Below are 19078 nucleotides of genomic sequence, written 5' to 3'. Positions count from 1 at the left end.
TGACTTTGGTGTATACCCCCTATCCACATGTTTCAAAACCAAAGAAACTGTCCCCTGCCACCTTTAAGAGAATGGCATTTTTTGAAACCCATGGAATTCAGTCAATTTCATTAATATTATCAAGATAAATGTATTAGATATGTAATACAACCCCTTATTTCAATAGATGTATCACATTAGTGTCACAATGGTAGACAACAGAGTCAAGGGGGGTAAGCTATGCTTTAGTACTATGGAAAACCAGAATCTGGTCAAGTATCATAGTGACATGTAAGTACATGTAAATAAGCTTAGTGGTTAAAATAATGTTATTTGGGGTACTTCATATACTGTGTATTCTTTTTACATAGATTACATGTAGTTTTACATGTTCTACATGTAATTAACAAATTGTACTGATTGGCAGGTCTCAGGTACAGTAGATCACATTTCTTCTCAGCACCATGATACATATTTATGAAAAAATACTTGCAGATAGAGAAATAAGTCATTTTAGAGACATTTTGTACACAAAAAACACAGTTAACACCATTTTCTCATTTATGGGTGGTACTTGTAAACAAGCCACCTCCCCTTTGACATTTGACTGAATTGCATGAATCTTTAGTTTTCACTATTAGGATGGCATACAATAGAATGTAAGAAGAGAACAGGTATTCAAAATCTTGTTGGGGAGTTGTTTACTTAATTAGAGCATATTTCAGATCTATACATATACAGTATGTAAAGAAGTAGACAGTGAAGTTGGAAATTTTCTTGATTTTCAGAGCAGTTATGTCCCTTTATCTCTCTCTAATCCATCATTTTCTACACAGGTTCTCATGATTACATGTTCAGCATGTAGCACCACATATAAGGTCACTTTTACCATAGATACAATATACTTGTAATATTATTTGTTAGGCACAGGGATCTTACTCGAACACTCTCATCACTCTAAAATGACAACATCATACACAGAAATGTAGGGTTTTTAAATAATTTTATTGCGTACACATTTAGGGCGGTCGACATGATGTATTGGTGTAGTTTCACTCAGAATAAGTCAGATTTGTCAAAAATGGGAGTTGACGTCAATGACATGAGATGTCAGAATTCTTAAAGGTAGCAGGGGACAGTTTCGCACTATAGGCCCGGTCAACTTTTTCAAAAAATGGAATTACCCTGTATTTGAAGTGATATTACATGTGTAAAAATGTATACAATAATTTTAGGATGCATGTCAAATGTAGCTGAGTGCTTAGTAAAAATGTTGATATACAACATGTAGGTGTCACCATGATTCCTAGCATATAGATGGGTGCAAATACGAAACTAAGACACGTGGTCAGTTGCTGAAGAAATTCCGGTGAAAACATGCAGGGTCTAGCAAAAGGTCTGTAGCTGTGAGGGAAGGTGGATGGCCCCATATGAGAGGTAGATTTTTGAGAAGGGCAGATAGGGTTCTTGATTGTGCACAGTGTCTAAATCCCCATGTTTGGTACTGTGATGGTGTGGGGGTGGTGCGGATTAGCCCAAATGAGGGAAAATCAAAGCAAAAAAGGGGAACCTGCTCAGAGCATGTTTTGTGCACCAGCACCAGTATTTATAGATTACATGTAATTTAGGGTCATAATTTATTAACTACACTAATATGAAATACAAGTATTGACATAAAAGGGAAATATGATTTTTCATTAGTCTGTCATAATCTGACTTTGGTGTATACCCCCTATCCACATGTTTCAAAACCAAAGAAACTGTCCCCTGCCACCTTTAAGAGAATGGCATTTTTTGAAACCCATGGAATTCAGTCAATTTCATTAATATTATCAAGATAAATGTATTAGATATGTAATACAACCCCTTATTTCAATAGATGTATCACATTAGTGTCACAATGGTAGACAACAGAGTCAAGGGGGGTAAGCTATGCTTTAGTACTATGGAAAACCAGAATCTGGTCAAGTATCATAGTGACATGTAAGTACATGTAAATAAGCTTAGTGGTTAAAATAATGTTATTTGGGGTACTTCATATACTGTGTATTCTTTTTACATAGATTACATGTAGTTTTACATGTTCTACATGTAATTAACAAATTGTACTGATTGGCAGGTCTCAGGTACAGTAGATCACATTTCTTCTCAGCACCATGATACATATTTATGAAAAAATACTTGCAGATAGAGAAATAAGTCATTTTAGAGACATTTTGTACACAAAAAACACAGTTAACACCATTTTCTCATTTATGGGTGGTACTTGTAAACAAGCCACCTCCCCTTTGACATTTGACTGAATTGCATGAATCTTTAGTTTTCACTATTAGGATGGCATACAATAGAATGTAAGAAGAGAACAGGTATTCAAAATCTTGTTGGGGAGTTGTTTACTTAATTAGAGCATATTTCAGATCTATACATATACAGTATGTAAAGAAGTAGACAGTGAAGTTGGAAATTTTCTTGATTTTCAGAGCAGTTATGTCCCTTTATCTCTCTCTAATCCATCATTTTCTACACAGGTTCTCATGATTACATGTTCAGCATGTAGCACCACATATAAGGTCACTTTTACCATAGATACAATATACTTGTAATATTATTTGTTAGGCACAGGGATCTTACTCGAACACTCTCATCACTCTAAAATGACAACATCATACACAGAAATGTAGGGTTTTTAAATAATTTTATTGCGTACACATTTAGGGCGGTCGACATGATGTATTGGTGTAGTTTCACTCAGAATAAGTCAGATTTGTCAAAAATGGGAGTTGACGTCAATGACATGAGATGTCAGAATTCTTAAAGGTAGCAGGGGACAGTTTCGCACTATAGGCCCGGTCAACTTTTTCAAAAAATGGAATTACCCTGTATTTGAAGTGATATTACATGTGTAAAAATGTATACAATAATTTTAGGATGCATGTCAAATGTAGCTGAGTGCTTAGTAAAAATGTTGATATACAACATGTAGGTGTCACCATGATTCCTAGCATATAGATGGGTGCAAATACGAAACTAAGACACGTGGTCAGTTGCTGAAGAAATTCCGGTGAAAACATGCAGGGTCTAGCAAAAGGTCTGTAGCTGTGAGGGAAGGTGGATGGCCCCATATGAGAGGTAGATTTTTGAGAAGGGCAGATAGGGTTCTTGATTGTGCACAGTGTCTAAATCCCCATGTTTGGTACTGTGATGGTGTGGGGGTGGTGCGGATTAGCCCAAATGAGGGAAAATCAAAGCAAAAAAGGGGAACCTGCTCAGAGCATGTTTTGTGCACCAGCACCAGTATTTATAGATTACATGTAATTTAGGGTCATAATTTATTAACTACACTAATATGAAATACAAGTATTGACATAAAAGGGAAATATGATTTTTCATTAGTCTGTCATAATCTGACTTTGGTGTATACCCCCTATCCACATGTTTCAAAACCAAAGAAACTGTCCCCTGCCACCTTTAAGAGAATGGCATTTTTTGAAACCCATGGAATTCAGTCAATTTCATTAATATTATCAAGATAAATGTATTAGATATGTAATACAACCCCTTATTTCAATAGATGTATCACATTAGTGTCACAATGGTAGACAACAGAGTCAAGGGGGGTAAGCTATGCTTTAGTACTATGGAAAACCAGAATCTGGTCAAGTATCATAGTGACATGTAAGTACATGTAAATAAGCTTAGTGGTTAAAATAATGTTATTTGGGGTACTTCATATACTGTGTATTCTTTTTACATAGATTACATGTAGTTTTACATGTTCTACATGTAATTAACAAATTGTACTGATTGGCAGGTCTCAGGTACAGTAGATCACATTTCTTCTCAGCACCATGATACATATTTATGAAAAAATACTTGCAGATAGAGAAATAAGTCATTTTAGAGACATTTTGTACACAAAAAACACAGTTAACACCATTTTCTCATTTATGGGTGGTACTTGTAAACAAGCCACCTCCCCTTTGACATTTGACTGAATTGCATGAATCTTTAGTTTTCACTATTAGGATGGCATACAATAGAATGTAAGAAGAGAACAGGTATTCAAAATCTTGTTGGGGAGTTGTTTACTTAATTAGAGCATATTTCAGATCTATACATATACAGTATGTAAAGAAGTAGACAGTGAAGTTGGAAATTTTCTTGATTTTCAGAGCAGTTATGTCCCTTTATCTCTCTCTAATCCATCATTTTCTACACAGGTTCTCATGATTACATGTTCAGCATGTAGCACCACATATAAGGTCACTTTTACCATAGATACAATATACTTGTAATATTATTTGTTAGGCACAGGGATCTTACTCGAACACTCTCATCACTCTAAAATGACAACATCATACACAGAAATGTAGGGTTTTTAAATAATTTTATTGCGTACACATTTAGGGCGGTCGACATGATGTATTGGTGTAGTTTCACTCAGAATAAGTCAGATTTGTCAAAAATGGGAGTTGACGTCAATGACATGAGATGTCAGAATTCTTAAAGGTAGCAGGGGACAGTTTCGCACTATAGGCCCGGTCAACTTTTTCAAAAAATGGAATTACCCTGTATTTGAAGTGATATTACATGTGTAAAAATGTATACAATAATTTTAGGATGCATGTCAAATGTAGCTGAGTGCTTAGTAAAAATGTTGATATACAACATGTAGGTGTCACCATGATTCCTAGCATATAGATGGGTGCAAATACGAAACTAAGACACGTGGTCAGTTGCTGAAGAAATTCCGGTGAAAACATGCAGGGTCTAGCAAAAGGTCTGTAGCTGTGAGGGAAGGTGGATGGCCCCATATGAGAGGTAGATTTTTGAGAAGGGCAGATAGGGTTCTTGATTGTGCACAGTGTCTAAATCCCCATGTTTGGTACTGTGATGGTGTGGGGGTGGTGCGGATTAGCCCAAATGAGGGAAAATCAAAGCAAAAAAGGGGAACCTGCTCAGAGCATGTTTTGTGCACCAGCACCAGTATTTATAGATTACATGTAATTTAGGGTCATAATTTATTAACTACACTAATATGAAATACAAGTATTGACATAAAAGGGAAATATGATTTTTCATTAGTCTGTCATAATCTGACTTTGGTGTATACCCCCTATCCACATGTTTCAAAACCAAAGAAACTGTCCCCTGCCACCTTTAAGAGAATGGCATTTTTTGAAACCCATGGAATTCAGTCAATTTCATTAATATTATCAAGATAAATGTATTAGATATGTAATACAACCCCTTATTTCAATAGATGTATCACATTAGTGTCACAATGGTAGACAACAGAGTCAAGGGGGGTAAGCTATGCTTTAGTACTATGGAAAACCAGAATCTGGTCAAGTATCATAGTGACATGTAAGTACATGTAAATAAGCTTAGTGGTTAAAATAATGTTATTTGGGGTACTTCATATACTGTGTATTCTTTTTACATAGATTACATGTAGTTTTACATGTTCTACATGTAATTAACAAATTGTACTGATTGGCAGGTCTCAGGTACAGTAGATCACATTTCTTCTCAGCACCATGATACATATTTATGAAAAAATACTTGCAGATAGAGAAATAAGTCATTTTAGAGACATTTTGTACACAAAAAACACAGTTAACACCATTTTCTCATTTATGGGTGGTACTTGTAAACAAGCCACCTCCCCTTTGACATTTGACTGAATTGCATGAATCTTTAGTTTTCACTATTAGGATGGCATACAATAGAATGTAAGAAGAGAACAGGTATTCAAAATCTTGTTGGGGAGTTGTTTACTTAATTAGAGCATATTTCAGATCTATACATATACAGTATGTAAAGAAGTAGACAGTGAAGTTGGAAATTTTCTTGATTTTCAGAGCAGTTATGTCCCTTTATCTCTCTCTAATCCATCATTTTCTACACAGGTTCTCATGATTACATGTTCAGCATGTAGCACCACATATAAGGTCACTTTTACCATAGATACAATATACTTGTAATATTATTTGTTAGGCACAGGGATCTTACTCGAACACTCTCATCACTCTAAAATGACAACATCATACACAGAAATGTAGGGTTTTTAAATAATTTTATTGCGTACACATTTAGGGCGGTCGACATGATGTATTGGTGTAGTTTCACTCAGAATAAGTCAGATTTGTCAAAAATGGGAGTTGACGTCAATGACATGAGATGTCAGAATTCTTAAAGGTAGCAGGGGACAGTTTCGCACTATAGGCCCGGTCAACTTTTTCAAAAAATGGAATTACCCTGTATTTGAAGTGATATTACATGTGTAAAAATGTATACAATAATTTTAGGATGCATGTCAAATGTAGCTGAGTGCTTAGTAAAAATGTTGATATACAACATGTAGGTGTCACCATGATTCCTAGCATATAGATGGGTGCAAATACGAAACTAAGACACGTGGTCAGTTGCTGAAGAAATTCCGGTGAAAACATGCAGGGTCTAGCAAAAGGTCTGTAGCTGTGAGGGAAGGTGGATGGCCCCATATGAGAGGTAGATTTTTGAGAAGGGCAGATAGGGTTCTTGATTGTGCACAGTGTCTAAATCCCCATGTTTGGTACTGTGATGGTGTGGGGGTGGTGCGGATTAGCCCAAATGAGGGAAAATCAAAGCAAAAAAGGGGAACCTGCTCAGAGCATGTTTTGTGCACCAGCACCAGTATTTATAGATTACATGTAATTTAGGGTCATAATTTATTAACTACACTAATATGAAATACAAGTATTGACATAAAAGGGAAATATGATTTTTCATTAGTCTGTCATAATCTGACTTTGGTGTATACCCCCTATCCACATGTTTCAAAACCAAAGAAACTGTCCCCTGCCACCTTTAAGAGAATGGCATTTTTTGAAACCCATGGAATTCAGTCAATTTCATTAATATTATCAAGATAAATGTATTAGATATGTAATACAACCCCTTATTTCAATAGATGTATCACATTAGTGTCACAATGGTAGACAACAGAGTCAAGGGGGGTAAGCTATGCTTTAGTACTATGGAAAACCAGAATCTGGTCAAGTATCATAGTGACATGTAAGTACATGTAAATAAGCTTAGTGGTTAAAATAATGTTATTTGGGGTACTTCATATACTGTGTATTCTTTTTACATAGATTACATGTAGTTTTACATGTTCTACATGTAATTAACAAATTGTACTGATTGGCAGGTCTCAGGTACAGTAGATCACATTTCTTCTCAGCACCATGATACATATTTATGAAAAAATACTTGCAGATAGAGAAATAAGTCATTTTAGAGACATTTTGTACACAAAAAACACAGTTAACACCATTTTCTCATTTATGGGTGGTACTTGTAAACAAGCCACCTCCCCTTTGACATTTGACTGAATTGCATGAATCTTTAGTTTTCACTATTAGGATGGCATACAATAGAATGTAAGAAGAGAACAGGTATTCAAAATCTTGTTGGGGAGTTGTTTACTTAATTAGAGCATATTTCAGATCTATACATATACAGTATGTAAAGAAGTAGACAGTGAAGTTGGAAATTTTCTTGATTTTCAGAGCAGTTATGTCCCTTTATCTCTCTCTAATCCATCATTTTCTACACAGGTTCTCATGATTACATGTTCAGCATGTAGCACCACATATAAGGTCACTTTTACCATAGATACAATATACTTGTAATATTATTTGTTAGGCACAGGGATCTTACTCGAACACTCTCATCACTCTAAAATGACAACATCATACACAGAAATGTAGGGTTTTTAAATAATTTTATTGCGTACACATTTAGGGCGGTCGACATGATGTATTGGTGTAGTTTCACTCAGAATAAGTCAGATTTGTCAAAAATGGGAGTTGACGTCAATGACATGAGATGTCAGAATTCTTAAAGGTAGCAGGGGACAGTTTCGCACTATAGGCCCGGTCAACTTTTTCAAAAAATGGAATTACCCTGTATTTGAAGTGATATTACATGTGTAAAAATGTATACAATAATTTTAGGATGCATGTCAAATGTAGCTGAGTGCTTAGTAAAAATGTTGATATACAACATGTAGGTGTCACCATGATTCCTAGCATATAGATGGGTGCAAATACGAAACTAAGACACGTGGTCAGTTGCTGAAGAAATTCCGGTGAAAACATGCAGGGTCTAGCAAAAGGTCTGTAGCTGTGAGGGAAGGTGGATGGCCCCATATGAGAGGTAGATTTTTGAGAAGGGCAGATAGGGTTCTTGATTGTGCACAGTGTCTAAATCCCCATGTTTGGTACTGTGATGGTGTGGGGGTGGTGCGGATTAGCCCAAATGAGGGAAAATCAAAGCAAAAAAGGGGAACCTGCTCAGAGCATGTTTTGTGCACCAGCACCAGTATTTATAGATTACATGTAATTTAGGGTCATAATTTATTAACTACACTAATATGAAATACAAGTATTGACATAAAAGGGAAATATGATTTTTCATTAGTCTGTCATAATCTGACTTTGGTGTATACCCCCTATCCACATGTTTCAAAACCAAAGAAACTGTCCCCTGCCACCTTTAAGAGAATGGCATTTTTTGAAACCCATGGAATTCAGTCAATTTCATTAATATTATCAAGATAAATGTATTAGATATGTAATACAACCCCTTATTTCAATAGATGTATCACATTAGTGTCACAATGGTAGACAACAGAGTCAAGGGGGGTAAGCTATGCTTTAGTACTATGGAAAACCAGAATCTGGTCAAGTATCATAGTGACATGTAAGTACATGTAAATAAGCTTAGTGGTTAAAATAATGTTATTTGGGGTACTTCATATACTGTGTATTCTTTTTACATAGATTACATGTAGTTTTACATGTTCTACATGTAATTAACAAATTGTACTGATTGGCAGGTCTCAGGTACAGTAGATCACATTTCTTCTCAGCACCATGATACATATTTATGAAAAAATACTTGCAGATAGAGAAATAAGTCATTTTAGAGACATTTTGTACACAAAAAACACAGTTAACACCATTTTCTCATTTATGGGTGGTACTTGTAAACAAGCCACCTCCCCTTTGACATTTGACTGAATTGCATGAATCTTTAGTTTTCACTATTAGGATGGCATACAATAGAATGTAAGAAGAGAACAGGTATTCAAAATCTTGTTGGGGAGTTGTTTACTTAATTAGAGCATATTTCAGATCTATACATATACAGTATGTAAAGAAGTAGACAGTGAAGTTGGAAATTTTCTTGATTTTCAGAGCAGTTATGTCCCTTTATCTCTCTCTAATCCATCATTTTCTACACAGGTTCTCATGATTACATGTTCAGCATGTAGCACCACATATAAGGTCACTTTTACCATAGATACAATATACTTGTAATATTATTTGTTAGGCACAGGGATCTTACTCGAACACTCTCATCACTCTAAAATGACAACATCATACACAGAAATGTAGGGTTTTTAAATAATTTTATTGCGTACACATTTAGGGCGGTCGACATGATGTATTGGTGTAGTTTCACTCAGAATAAGTCAGATTTGTCAAAAATGGGAGTTGACGTCAATGACATGAGATGTCAGAATTCTTAAAGGTAGCAGGGGACAGTTTCGCACTATAGGCCCGGTCAACTTTTTCAAAAAATGGAATTACCCTGTATTTGAAGTGATATTACATGTGTAAAAATGTATACAATAATTTTAGGATGCATGTCAAATGTAGCTGAGTGCTTAGTAAAAATGTTGATATACAACATGTAGGTGTCACCATGATTCCTAGCATATAGATGGGTGCAAATACGAAACTAAGACACGTGGTCAGTTGCTGAAGAAATTCCGGTGAAAACATGCAGGGTCTAGCAAAAGGTCTGTAGCTGTGAGGGAAGGTGGATGGCCCCATATGAGAGGTAGATTTTTGAGAAGGGCAGATAGGGTTCTTGATTGTGCACAGTGTCTAAATCCCCATGTTTGGTACTGTGATGGTGTGGGGGTGGTGCGGATTAGCCCAAATGAGGGAAAATCAAAGCAAAAAAGGGGAACCTGCTCAGAGCATGTTTTGTGCACCAGCACCAGTATTTATAGATTACATGTAATTTAGGGTCATAATTTATTAACTACACTAATATGAAATACAAGTATTGACATAAAAGGGAAATATGATTTTTCATTAGTCTGTCATAATCTGACTTTGGTGTATACCCCCTATCCACATGTTTCAAAACCAAAGAAACTGTCCCCTGCCACCTTTAAGAGAATGGCATTTTTTGAAACCCATGGAATTCAGTCAATTTCATTAATATTATCAAGATAAATGTATTAGATATGTAATACAACCCCTTATTTCAATAGATGTATCACATTAGTGTCACAATGGTAGACAACAGAGTCAAGGGGGGTAAGCTATGCTTTAGTACTATGGAAAACCAGAATCTGGTCAAGTATCATAGTGACATGTAAGTACATGTAAATAAGCTTAGTGGTTAAAATAATGTTATTTGGGGTACTTCATATACTGTGTATTCTTTTTACATAGATTACATGTAGTTTTACATGTTCTACATGTAATTAACAAATTGTACTGATTGGCAGGTCTCAGGTACAGTAGATCACATTTCTTCTCAGCACCATGATACATATTTATGAAAAAATACTTGCAGATAGAGAAATAAGTCATTTTAGAGACATTTTGTACACAAAAAACACAGTTAACACCATTTTCTCATTTATGGGTGGTACTTGTAAACAAGCCACCTCCCCTTTGACATTTGACTGAATTGCATGAATCTTTAGTTTTCACTATTAGGATGGCATACAATAGAATGTAAGAAGAGAACAGGTATTCAAAATCTTGTTGGGGAGTTGTTTACTTAATTAGAGCATATTTCAGATCTATACATATACAGTATGTAAAGAAGTAGACAGTGAAGTTGGAAATTTTCTTGATTTTCAGAGCAGTTATGTCCCTTTATCTCTCTCTAATCCATCATTTTCTACACAGGTTCTCATGATTACATGTTCAGCATGTAGCACCACATATAAGGTCACTTTTACCATAGATACAATATACTTGTAATATTATTTGTTAGGCACAGGGATCTTACTCGAACACTCTCATCACTCTAAAATGACAACATCATACACAGAAATGTAGGGTTTTTAAATAATTTTATTGCGTACACATTTAGGGCGGTCGACATGATGTATTGGTGTAGTTTCACTCAGAATAAGTCAGATTTGTCAAAAATGGGAGTTGACGTCAATGACATGAGATGTCAGAATTCTTAAAGGTAGCAGGGGACAGTTTCGCACTATAGGCCCGGTCAACTTTTTCAAAAAATGGAATTACCCTGTATTTGAAGTGATATTACATGTGTAAAAATGTATACAATAATTTTAGGATGCATGTCAAATGTAGCTGAGTGCTTAGTAAAAATGTTGATATACAACATGTAGGTGTCACCATGATTCCTAGCATATAGATGGGTGCAAATACGAAACTAAGACACGTGGTCAGTTGCTGAAGAAATTCCGGTGAAAACATGCAGGGTCTAGCAAAAGGTCTGTAGCTGTGAGGGAAGGTGGATGGCCCCATATGAGAGGTAGATTTTTGAGAAGGGCAGATAGGGTTCTTGATTGTGCACAGTGTCTAAATCCCCATGTTTGGTACTGTGATGGTGTGGGGGTGGTGCGGATTAGCCCAAATGAGGGAAAATCAAAGCAAAAAAGGGGAACCTGCTCAGAGCATGTTTTGTGCACCAGCACCAGTATTTATAGATTACATGTAATTTAGGGTCATAATTTATTAACTACACTAATATGAAATACAAGTATTGACATAAAAGGGAAATATGATTTTTCATTAGTCTGTCATAATCTGACTTTGGTGTATACCCCCTATCCACATGTTTCAAAACCAAAGAAACTGTCCCCTGCCACCTTTAAGAGAATGGCATTTTTTGAAACCCATGGAATTCAGTCAATTTCATTAATATTATCAAGATAAATGTATTAGATATGTAATACAACCCCTTATTTCAATAGATGTATCACATTAGTGTCACAATGGTAGACAACAGAGTCAAGGGGGGTAAGCTATGCTTTAGTACTATGGAAAACCAGAATCTGGTCAAGTATCATAGTGACATGTAAGTACATGTAAATAAGCTTAGTGGTTAAAATAATGTTATTTGGGGTACTTCATATACTGTGTATTCTTTTTACATAGATTACATGTAGTTTTACATGTTCTACATGTAATTAACAAATTGTACTGATTGGCAGGTCTCAGGTACAGTAGATCACATTTCTTCTCAGCACCATGATACATATTTATGAAAAAATACTTGCAGATAGAGAAATAAGTCATTTTAGAGACATTTTGTACACAAAAAACACAGTTAACACCATTTTCTCATTTATGGGTGGTACTTGTAAACAAGCCACCTCCCCTTTGACATTTGACTGAATTGCATGAATCTTTAGTTTTCACTATTAGGATGGCATACAATAGAATGTAAGAAGAGAACAGGTATTCAAAATCTTGTTGGGGAGTTGTTTACTTAATTAGAGCATATTTCAGATCTATACATATACAGTATGTAAAGAAGTAGACAGTGAAGTTGGAAATTTTCTTGATTTTCAGAGCAGTTATGTCCCTTTATCTCTCTCTAATCCATCATTTTCTACACAGGTTCTCATGATTACATGTTCAGCATGTAGCACCACATATAAGGTCACTTTTACCATAGATACAATATACTTGTAATATTATTTGTTAGGCACAGGGATCTTACTCGAACACTCTCATCACTCTAAAATGACAACATCATACACAGAAATGTAGGGTTTTTAAATAATTTTATTGCGTACACATTTAGGGCGGTCGACATGATGTATTGGTGTAGTTTCACTCAGAATAAGTCAGATTTGTCAAAAATGGGAGTTGACGTCAATGACATGAGATGTCAGAATTCTTAAAGGTAGCAGGGGACAGTTTCGCACTATAGGCCCGGTCAACTTTTTCAAAAAATGGAATTACCCTGTATTTGAAGTGATATTACATGTGTAAAAATGTATACAATAATTTTAGGATGCATGTCAAATGTAGCTGAGTGCTTAGTAAAAATGTTGATATACAACATGTAGGTGTCACCATGATTCCTAGCATATAGATGGGTGCAAATACGAAACTAAGACACGTGGTCAGTTGCTGAAGAAATTCCGGTGAAAACATGCAGGGTCTAGCAAAAGGTCTGTAGCTGTGAGGGAAGGTGGATGGCCCCATATGAGAGGTAGATTTTTGAGAAGGGCAGATAGGGTTCTTGATTGTGCACAGTGTCTAAATCCCCATGTTTGGTACTGTGATGGTGTGGGGGTGGTGCGGATTAGCCCAAATGAGGGAAAATCAAAGCAAAAAAGGGGAACCTGCTCAGAGCATGTTTTGTGCACCAGCACCAGTATTTATAGATTACATGTAATTTAGGGTCATAATTTATTAACTACACTAATATGAAATACAAGTATTGACATAAAAGGGAAATATGATTTTTCATTAGTCTGTCATAATCTGACTTTGGTGTATACCCCCTATCCACATGTTTCAAAACCAAAGAAACTGTCCCCTGCCACCTTTAAGAGAATGGCATTTTTTGAAACCCATGGAATTCAGTCAATTTCATTAATATTATCAAGATAAATGTATTAGATATGTAATACAACCCCTTATTTCAATAGATGTATCACATTAGTGTCACAATGGTAGACAACAGAGTCAAGGGGGGTAAGCTATGCTTTAGTACTATGGAAAACCAGAATCTGGTCAAGTATCATAGTGACATGTAAGTACATGTAAATAAGCTTAGTGGTTAAAATAATGTTATTTGGGGTACTTCATATACTGTGTATTCTTTTTACATAGATTACATGTAGTTTTACATGTTCTACATGTAATTAACAAATTGTACTGATTGGCAGGTCTCAGGTACAGTAGATCACATTTCTTCTCAGCACCATGATACATATTTATGAAAAAATACTTGCAGATAGAGAAATAAGTCATTTTAGAGACATTTTGTACACAAAAAACACAGTTAACACCATTTTCTCATTTATGGGTGGTACTTGTAAACAAGCCACCTCCCCTTTGACATTTGACTGAATTGCATGAATCTTTAGTTTTCACTATTAGGATGGCATACAATAGAATGTAAGAAGAGAACAGGTATTCAAAATCTTGTTGGGGAGTTGTTTACTTAATTAGAGCATATTTCAGATCTATACATATACAGTATGTAAAGAAGTAGACAGTGAAGTTGGAAATTTTCTTGATTTTCAGAGCAGTTATGTCCCTTTATCTCTCTCTAATCCATCATTTTCTACACAGGTTCTCATGATTACATGTTCAGCATGTAGCACCACATATAAGGTCACTTTTACCATAGATACAATATACTTGTAATATTATTTGTTAGGCACAGGGATCTTACTCGAACACTCTCATCACTCTAAAATGACAACATCATACACAGAAATGTAGGGTTTTTAAATAATTTTATTGCGTACACATTTAGGGCGGTCGACATGATGTATTGGTGTAGTTTCACTCAGAATAAGTCAGATTTGTCAAAAATGGGAGTTGACGTCAATGACATGAGATGTCAGAATTCTTAAAGGTAGCAGGGGACAGTTTCGCACTATAGGCCCGGTCAACTTTTTCAAAAAATGGAATTACCCTGTATTTGAAGTGATATTACATGTGTAAAAATGTATACAATAATTTTAGGATGCATGTCAAATGTAGCTGAGTGCTTAGTAAAAATGTTGATATACAACATGTAGGTGTCACCATGATTCCTAGCATATAGATGGGTGCAAATACGAAACTAAGACACGTGGTCAGTTGCTGAAGAAATTCCGGTGAAAACATGCAGGGTCTAGCAAAAGGTCTGTAGCTGTGAGGGAAGGTGGATGGCCCCATATGAGAGGTAGATTTTTGAGAAGGGCAGATAGGGTTCTTGATTGTGCACAGTGTCTAAATCCCCATGTTTGGTACTGTGATGGTGTGGGGGTGGTGCGGATTAGCCCAAATGAGGGAAAATCAAAGCAAAAAAGGGGAACCTGCTCAGAGCATGTTTTGTGCACCAGCACCAGTATTTATAGATTACATGTAATTTAGGGTCATAATTTATTAACTACACTAATATGAAATACAAGTATTGACATAAAAGGGAAATATGATTTTTCATTAGTCTGTCATAATCTGACTTTGGTGTATACCCCCTATCCACATGTTTCAAAACCAAAGAAACTGTCCCCTGCCACCTTTAAGAGAATGGCATTTTTTGAAACCCATGGAATTCAGTCAATTTCATTAATATTATCAAGATAAATGTATTAGATATGTAATACAACCCCTTATTTCAATAGATGTATCACATTAGTGTCACAATGGTAGACAACAGAGTCAAGGGGGGTAAGCTATGCTTTAGTACTATGGAAAACCAGAATCTGGTCAAGTATCATAGTGACATGTAAGTACATGTAAATAAGCTTAGTGGTTAAAATAATGTTATTTGGGGTACTTCATATACTGTGTATTCTTTTTACATAGATTACATGTAGTTTTACATGTTCTACATGTAATTAACAAATTGTACTGATTGGCAGGTCTCAGGTACAGTAGATCACATTTCTTCTCAGCACCATGATACATATTTATGAAAAAATACTTGCAGATAGAGAAATAAGTCATTTTAGAGACATTTTGTACACAAAAAACACAGTTAACACCATTTTCTCATTTATGGGTGGTACTTGTAAACAAGCCACCTCCCCTTTGACATTTGACTGAATTGCATGAATCTTTAGTTTTCACTATTAGGATGGCATACAATAGAATGTAAGAAGAGAACAGGTATTCAAAATCTTGTTGGGGAGTTGTTTACTTAATTAGAGCATATTTCAGATCTATACATATACAGTATGTAAAGAAGTAGACAGTGAAGTTGGAAATTTTCTTGATTTTCAGAGCAGTTATGTCCCTTTATCTCTCTCTAATCCATCATTTTCTACACAGGTTCTCATGATTACATGTTCAGCATGTAGCACCACATATAAGGTCACTTTTACCATAGATACAATATACTTGTAATATTATTTGTTAGGCACAGGGATCTTACTCGAACACTCTCATCACTCTAAAATGACAACATCATACACAGAAATGTAGGGTTTTTAAATAATTTTATTGCGTACACATTTAGGGCGGTCGACATGATGTATTGGTGTAGTTTCACTCAGAATAAGTCAGATTTGTCAAAAATGGGAGTTGACGTCAATGACATGAGATGTCAGAATTCTTAAAGGTAGCAGGGGACAGTTTCGCACTATAGGCCCGGTCAACTTTTTCAAAAAATGGAATTACCCTGTATTTGAAGTGATATTACATGTGTAAAAATGTATACAATAATTTTAGGATGCATGTCAAATGTAGCTGAGTGCTTAGTAAAAATGTTGATATACAACATGTAGGTGTCACCATGATTCCTAGCATATAGATGGGTGCAAATACGAAACTAAGACACGTGGTCAGTTGCTGAAGAAATTCCGGTGAAAACATGCAGGGTCTAGCAAAAGGTCTGTAGCTGTGAGGGAAGGTGGATGGCCCCATATGAGAGGTAGATTTTTGAGAAGGGCAGATAGGGTTCTTGATTGTGCACAGTGTCTAAATCCCCATGTTTGGTACTGTGATGGTGTGGGGGTGGTGCGGATTAGCCCAAATGAGGGAAAATCAAAGCAAAAAAGGGGAACCTGCTCAGAGCATGTTTTGTGCACCAGCACCAGTATTTATAGATTACATGTAATTTAGGGTCATAATTTATTAACTACACTAATATGAAATACAAGTATTGACATAAAAGGGAAATATGATTTTTCATTAGTCTGTCATAATCTGACTTTGGTGTATACCCCCTATCCACATGTTTCAAAACCAAAGAAACTGTCCCCTGCCACCAAAGTGAAAATAATTTCGATTAACCCACTTTTCATGTTTTTCGAACTAAAACACCCAAATTTTTGGCACATTTTGAGTTGATTTTCACTAATGATTGTGTTTATTTCAAACTGAATCGAAACAAAGGCTAAGGTTCGTTCTGAAAGGTCATTGGTGATCCAACGCGCATGATGAGCTGTTTGGAATCAAAAGCAGTTCTGTATCACGTGAACGCATCACGTAGATAAACATTTCTCGTATATACTGAACCGTTTCATACAACGATCACACAGATGCACACAAACATGTTAATGCGGTGAGTATATTTAGCGAGTATGTCCCATTTTCTAACCTTGCTGTTAACTATTCGATATAAGTAAGTCTTTTACGTACTAACTTTAATAGAATGTTTTTACTTTCAGATATTTTTTTTTCCTCATATCTACAAGCACTTGTACTTTTGGATTCAAAAGTTTCCAAAACAAGATACCGAACGGAGATGCCGTGCCCCACCCCTGTAAATCAAATTTTTTGTGGCATGGAGTAGGTCACCTGAATGAACTTGGTGGCGGATCCAGAAACAGGTTTGGGAAGGACTTTGCTGCTGCGGGTTTGGTAAGGTTTTCTCACTCCTAACTATTTAAAGTTTTTCATGTTTGTGTGTATGTTGTTCATCACCAGTTTTAGATGAAGTGTAACAAATTTTGGCGCTGAAAGCTTTAGGGCTCTTTATCGTGCTACACAACGTCTACTATGACACGGACTTTCGTATTTGAAGTTAAACCTGATAGATATTTAACAATCACTATGTATGCTAAAAGTCATAGGTTTGATGTGGCGCCGAGATCGAGAATTGACCTCGAGACCTCTCGGCTGCGACACGAGTGCCCAACCGCGACCGGTCAGTATTCAAAGTATTAGAATTGTGGGAAAAGTGTACTTATTCGTCAAGCATTGGATGATTTTGATTTTTACATGAAGTTACTCTATAGCTAATATGATTCATAATATACAATTTGCTAATATTGCTGAAGTGCAATTAAAATATCTTCGATGCCAAATAGGTCTTTGACCGACTTGAAAACTGAACAGGGATTTGTGTTTAATGCTGTAAATGTATCTGACAGCTAAAGCTGAACAGTGTTTTTCCATGTTATTAATGATTATTCTGAAGAAAAAACCCAACTCATAACTCCAGATGATTCCCTCGTAAAATTTTAACCAATTTCGTTTTTCAAATTATGCCAATAATATACATGTACAACGTGTTGTCATATTTTATTTTATATTTTACACACACACACACACACACACATACTTGTATACACCTGAAACTCACTACACATGACTTTACTCCTGAAAGTCACTACACTATTTTCTAAGCATGTTGGAGAGCAATTTTGAGCAAATTTGTAAAAGAGGGCCTGCTCTAATGTGCCAACAGGGTTTATTACCCATGAAATCCTTTTATTAAAAATTTGAAATTTCACCTGAACTCCACTACATCTGACCACGTGACTCTTCACTGACACACACATGATTCTCACTACATTGTCAGTGTTGATATACACACATGAAACCGACTACTTGCGTTAAATTATGAACTTACCTGTATTTATCTCATCTCATTTACCACTCGATACACATGTCTTTACTTTGAGTATTTAATATTGAGATTCCTGTCATACACATGTAGTGGGATGTTAGTAGACACACATGAAACCGACTACTTGCGTTTAATTTCGAATTTACATCTAATTATCTCCTCTCATTAACCACTCGATACACATGTCTTTACTTTGAATATATTCCTGTCATACACATGATTGATTGATTGTATTTTGCTTAACGTCTGGCTCGAGAATTTTTCACTCATATGGAGACGTCTGTCATACACATGTAGTGGGATGCTAGTAGTGTATTTCAATAACCAGCCAATCAAAGTTTTGTAACAAATAGAATTATTTTCTAAAAATATTTTTAATTAGGTAGTTGACACCAAGATTTTTGTGGGTTCCATTAATCACAGGCAACTAAAGTACGGATATTACTACCCACCACCCCTTTTATAAATTTTTCGTGACAATAACTCTGAAATGTGTGAATTCCCTGTCTAT

The 19078-nt window shown here is 35.6% G+C and overlaps 1 protein-coding gene across 1 annotated transcript in view; it reads left to right on the top strand.

The window, feature by feature from the left end:
* Positions 1–17125: 17125 nt before the first annotated feature.
* LOC125668045 (DBH-like monooxygenase protein 1 homolog) overlaps positions 17126–19078 on the top strand; it is a 40072-nt gene continuing 38119 nt past the window's right edge. The window contains exons 1-2 of the mRNA XM_048901780.2: positions 17126–17277; positions 17384–17576. Coding sequence (XP_048757737.2) covers positions 17255–17277; positions 17384–17576 — 216 coding nt within the window. The 5' untranslated portion in view covers positions 17126–17254. The remainder of the gene's footprint in view (positions 17278–17383; positions 17577–19078) is intronic.

Source organism: Ostrea edulis, chromosome 4 (assembly GCF_947568905.1).
Source record: "Ostrea edulis chromosome 4, xbOstEdul1.1, whole genome shotgun sequence".
Classification (NCBI taxonomy): Eukaryota; Metazoa; Mollusca; class Bivalvia; order Ostreida; family Ostreidae; genus Ostrea; species Ostrea edulis.
The sequence above is the reverse complement of the archived record's forward strand: the minus strand, read 5'-3'. Positions and strand labels throughout refer to the sequence as shown.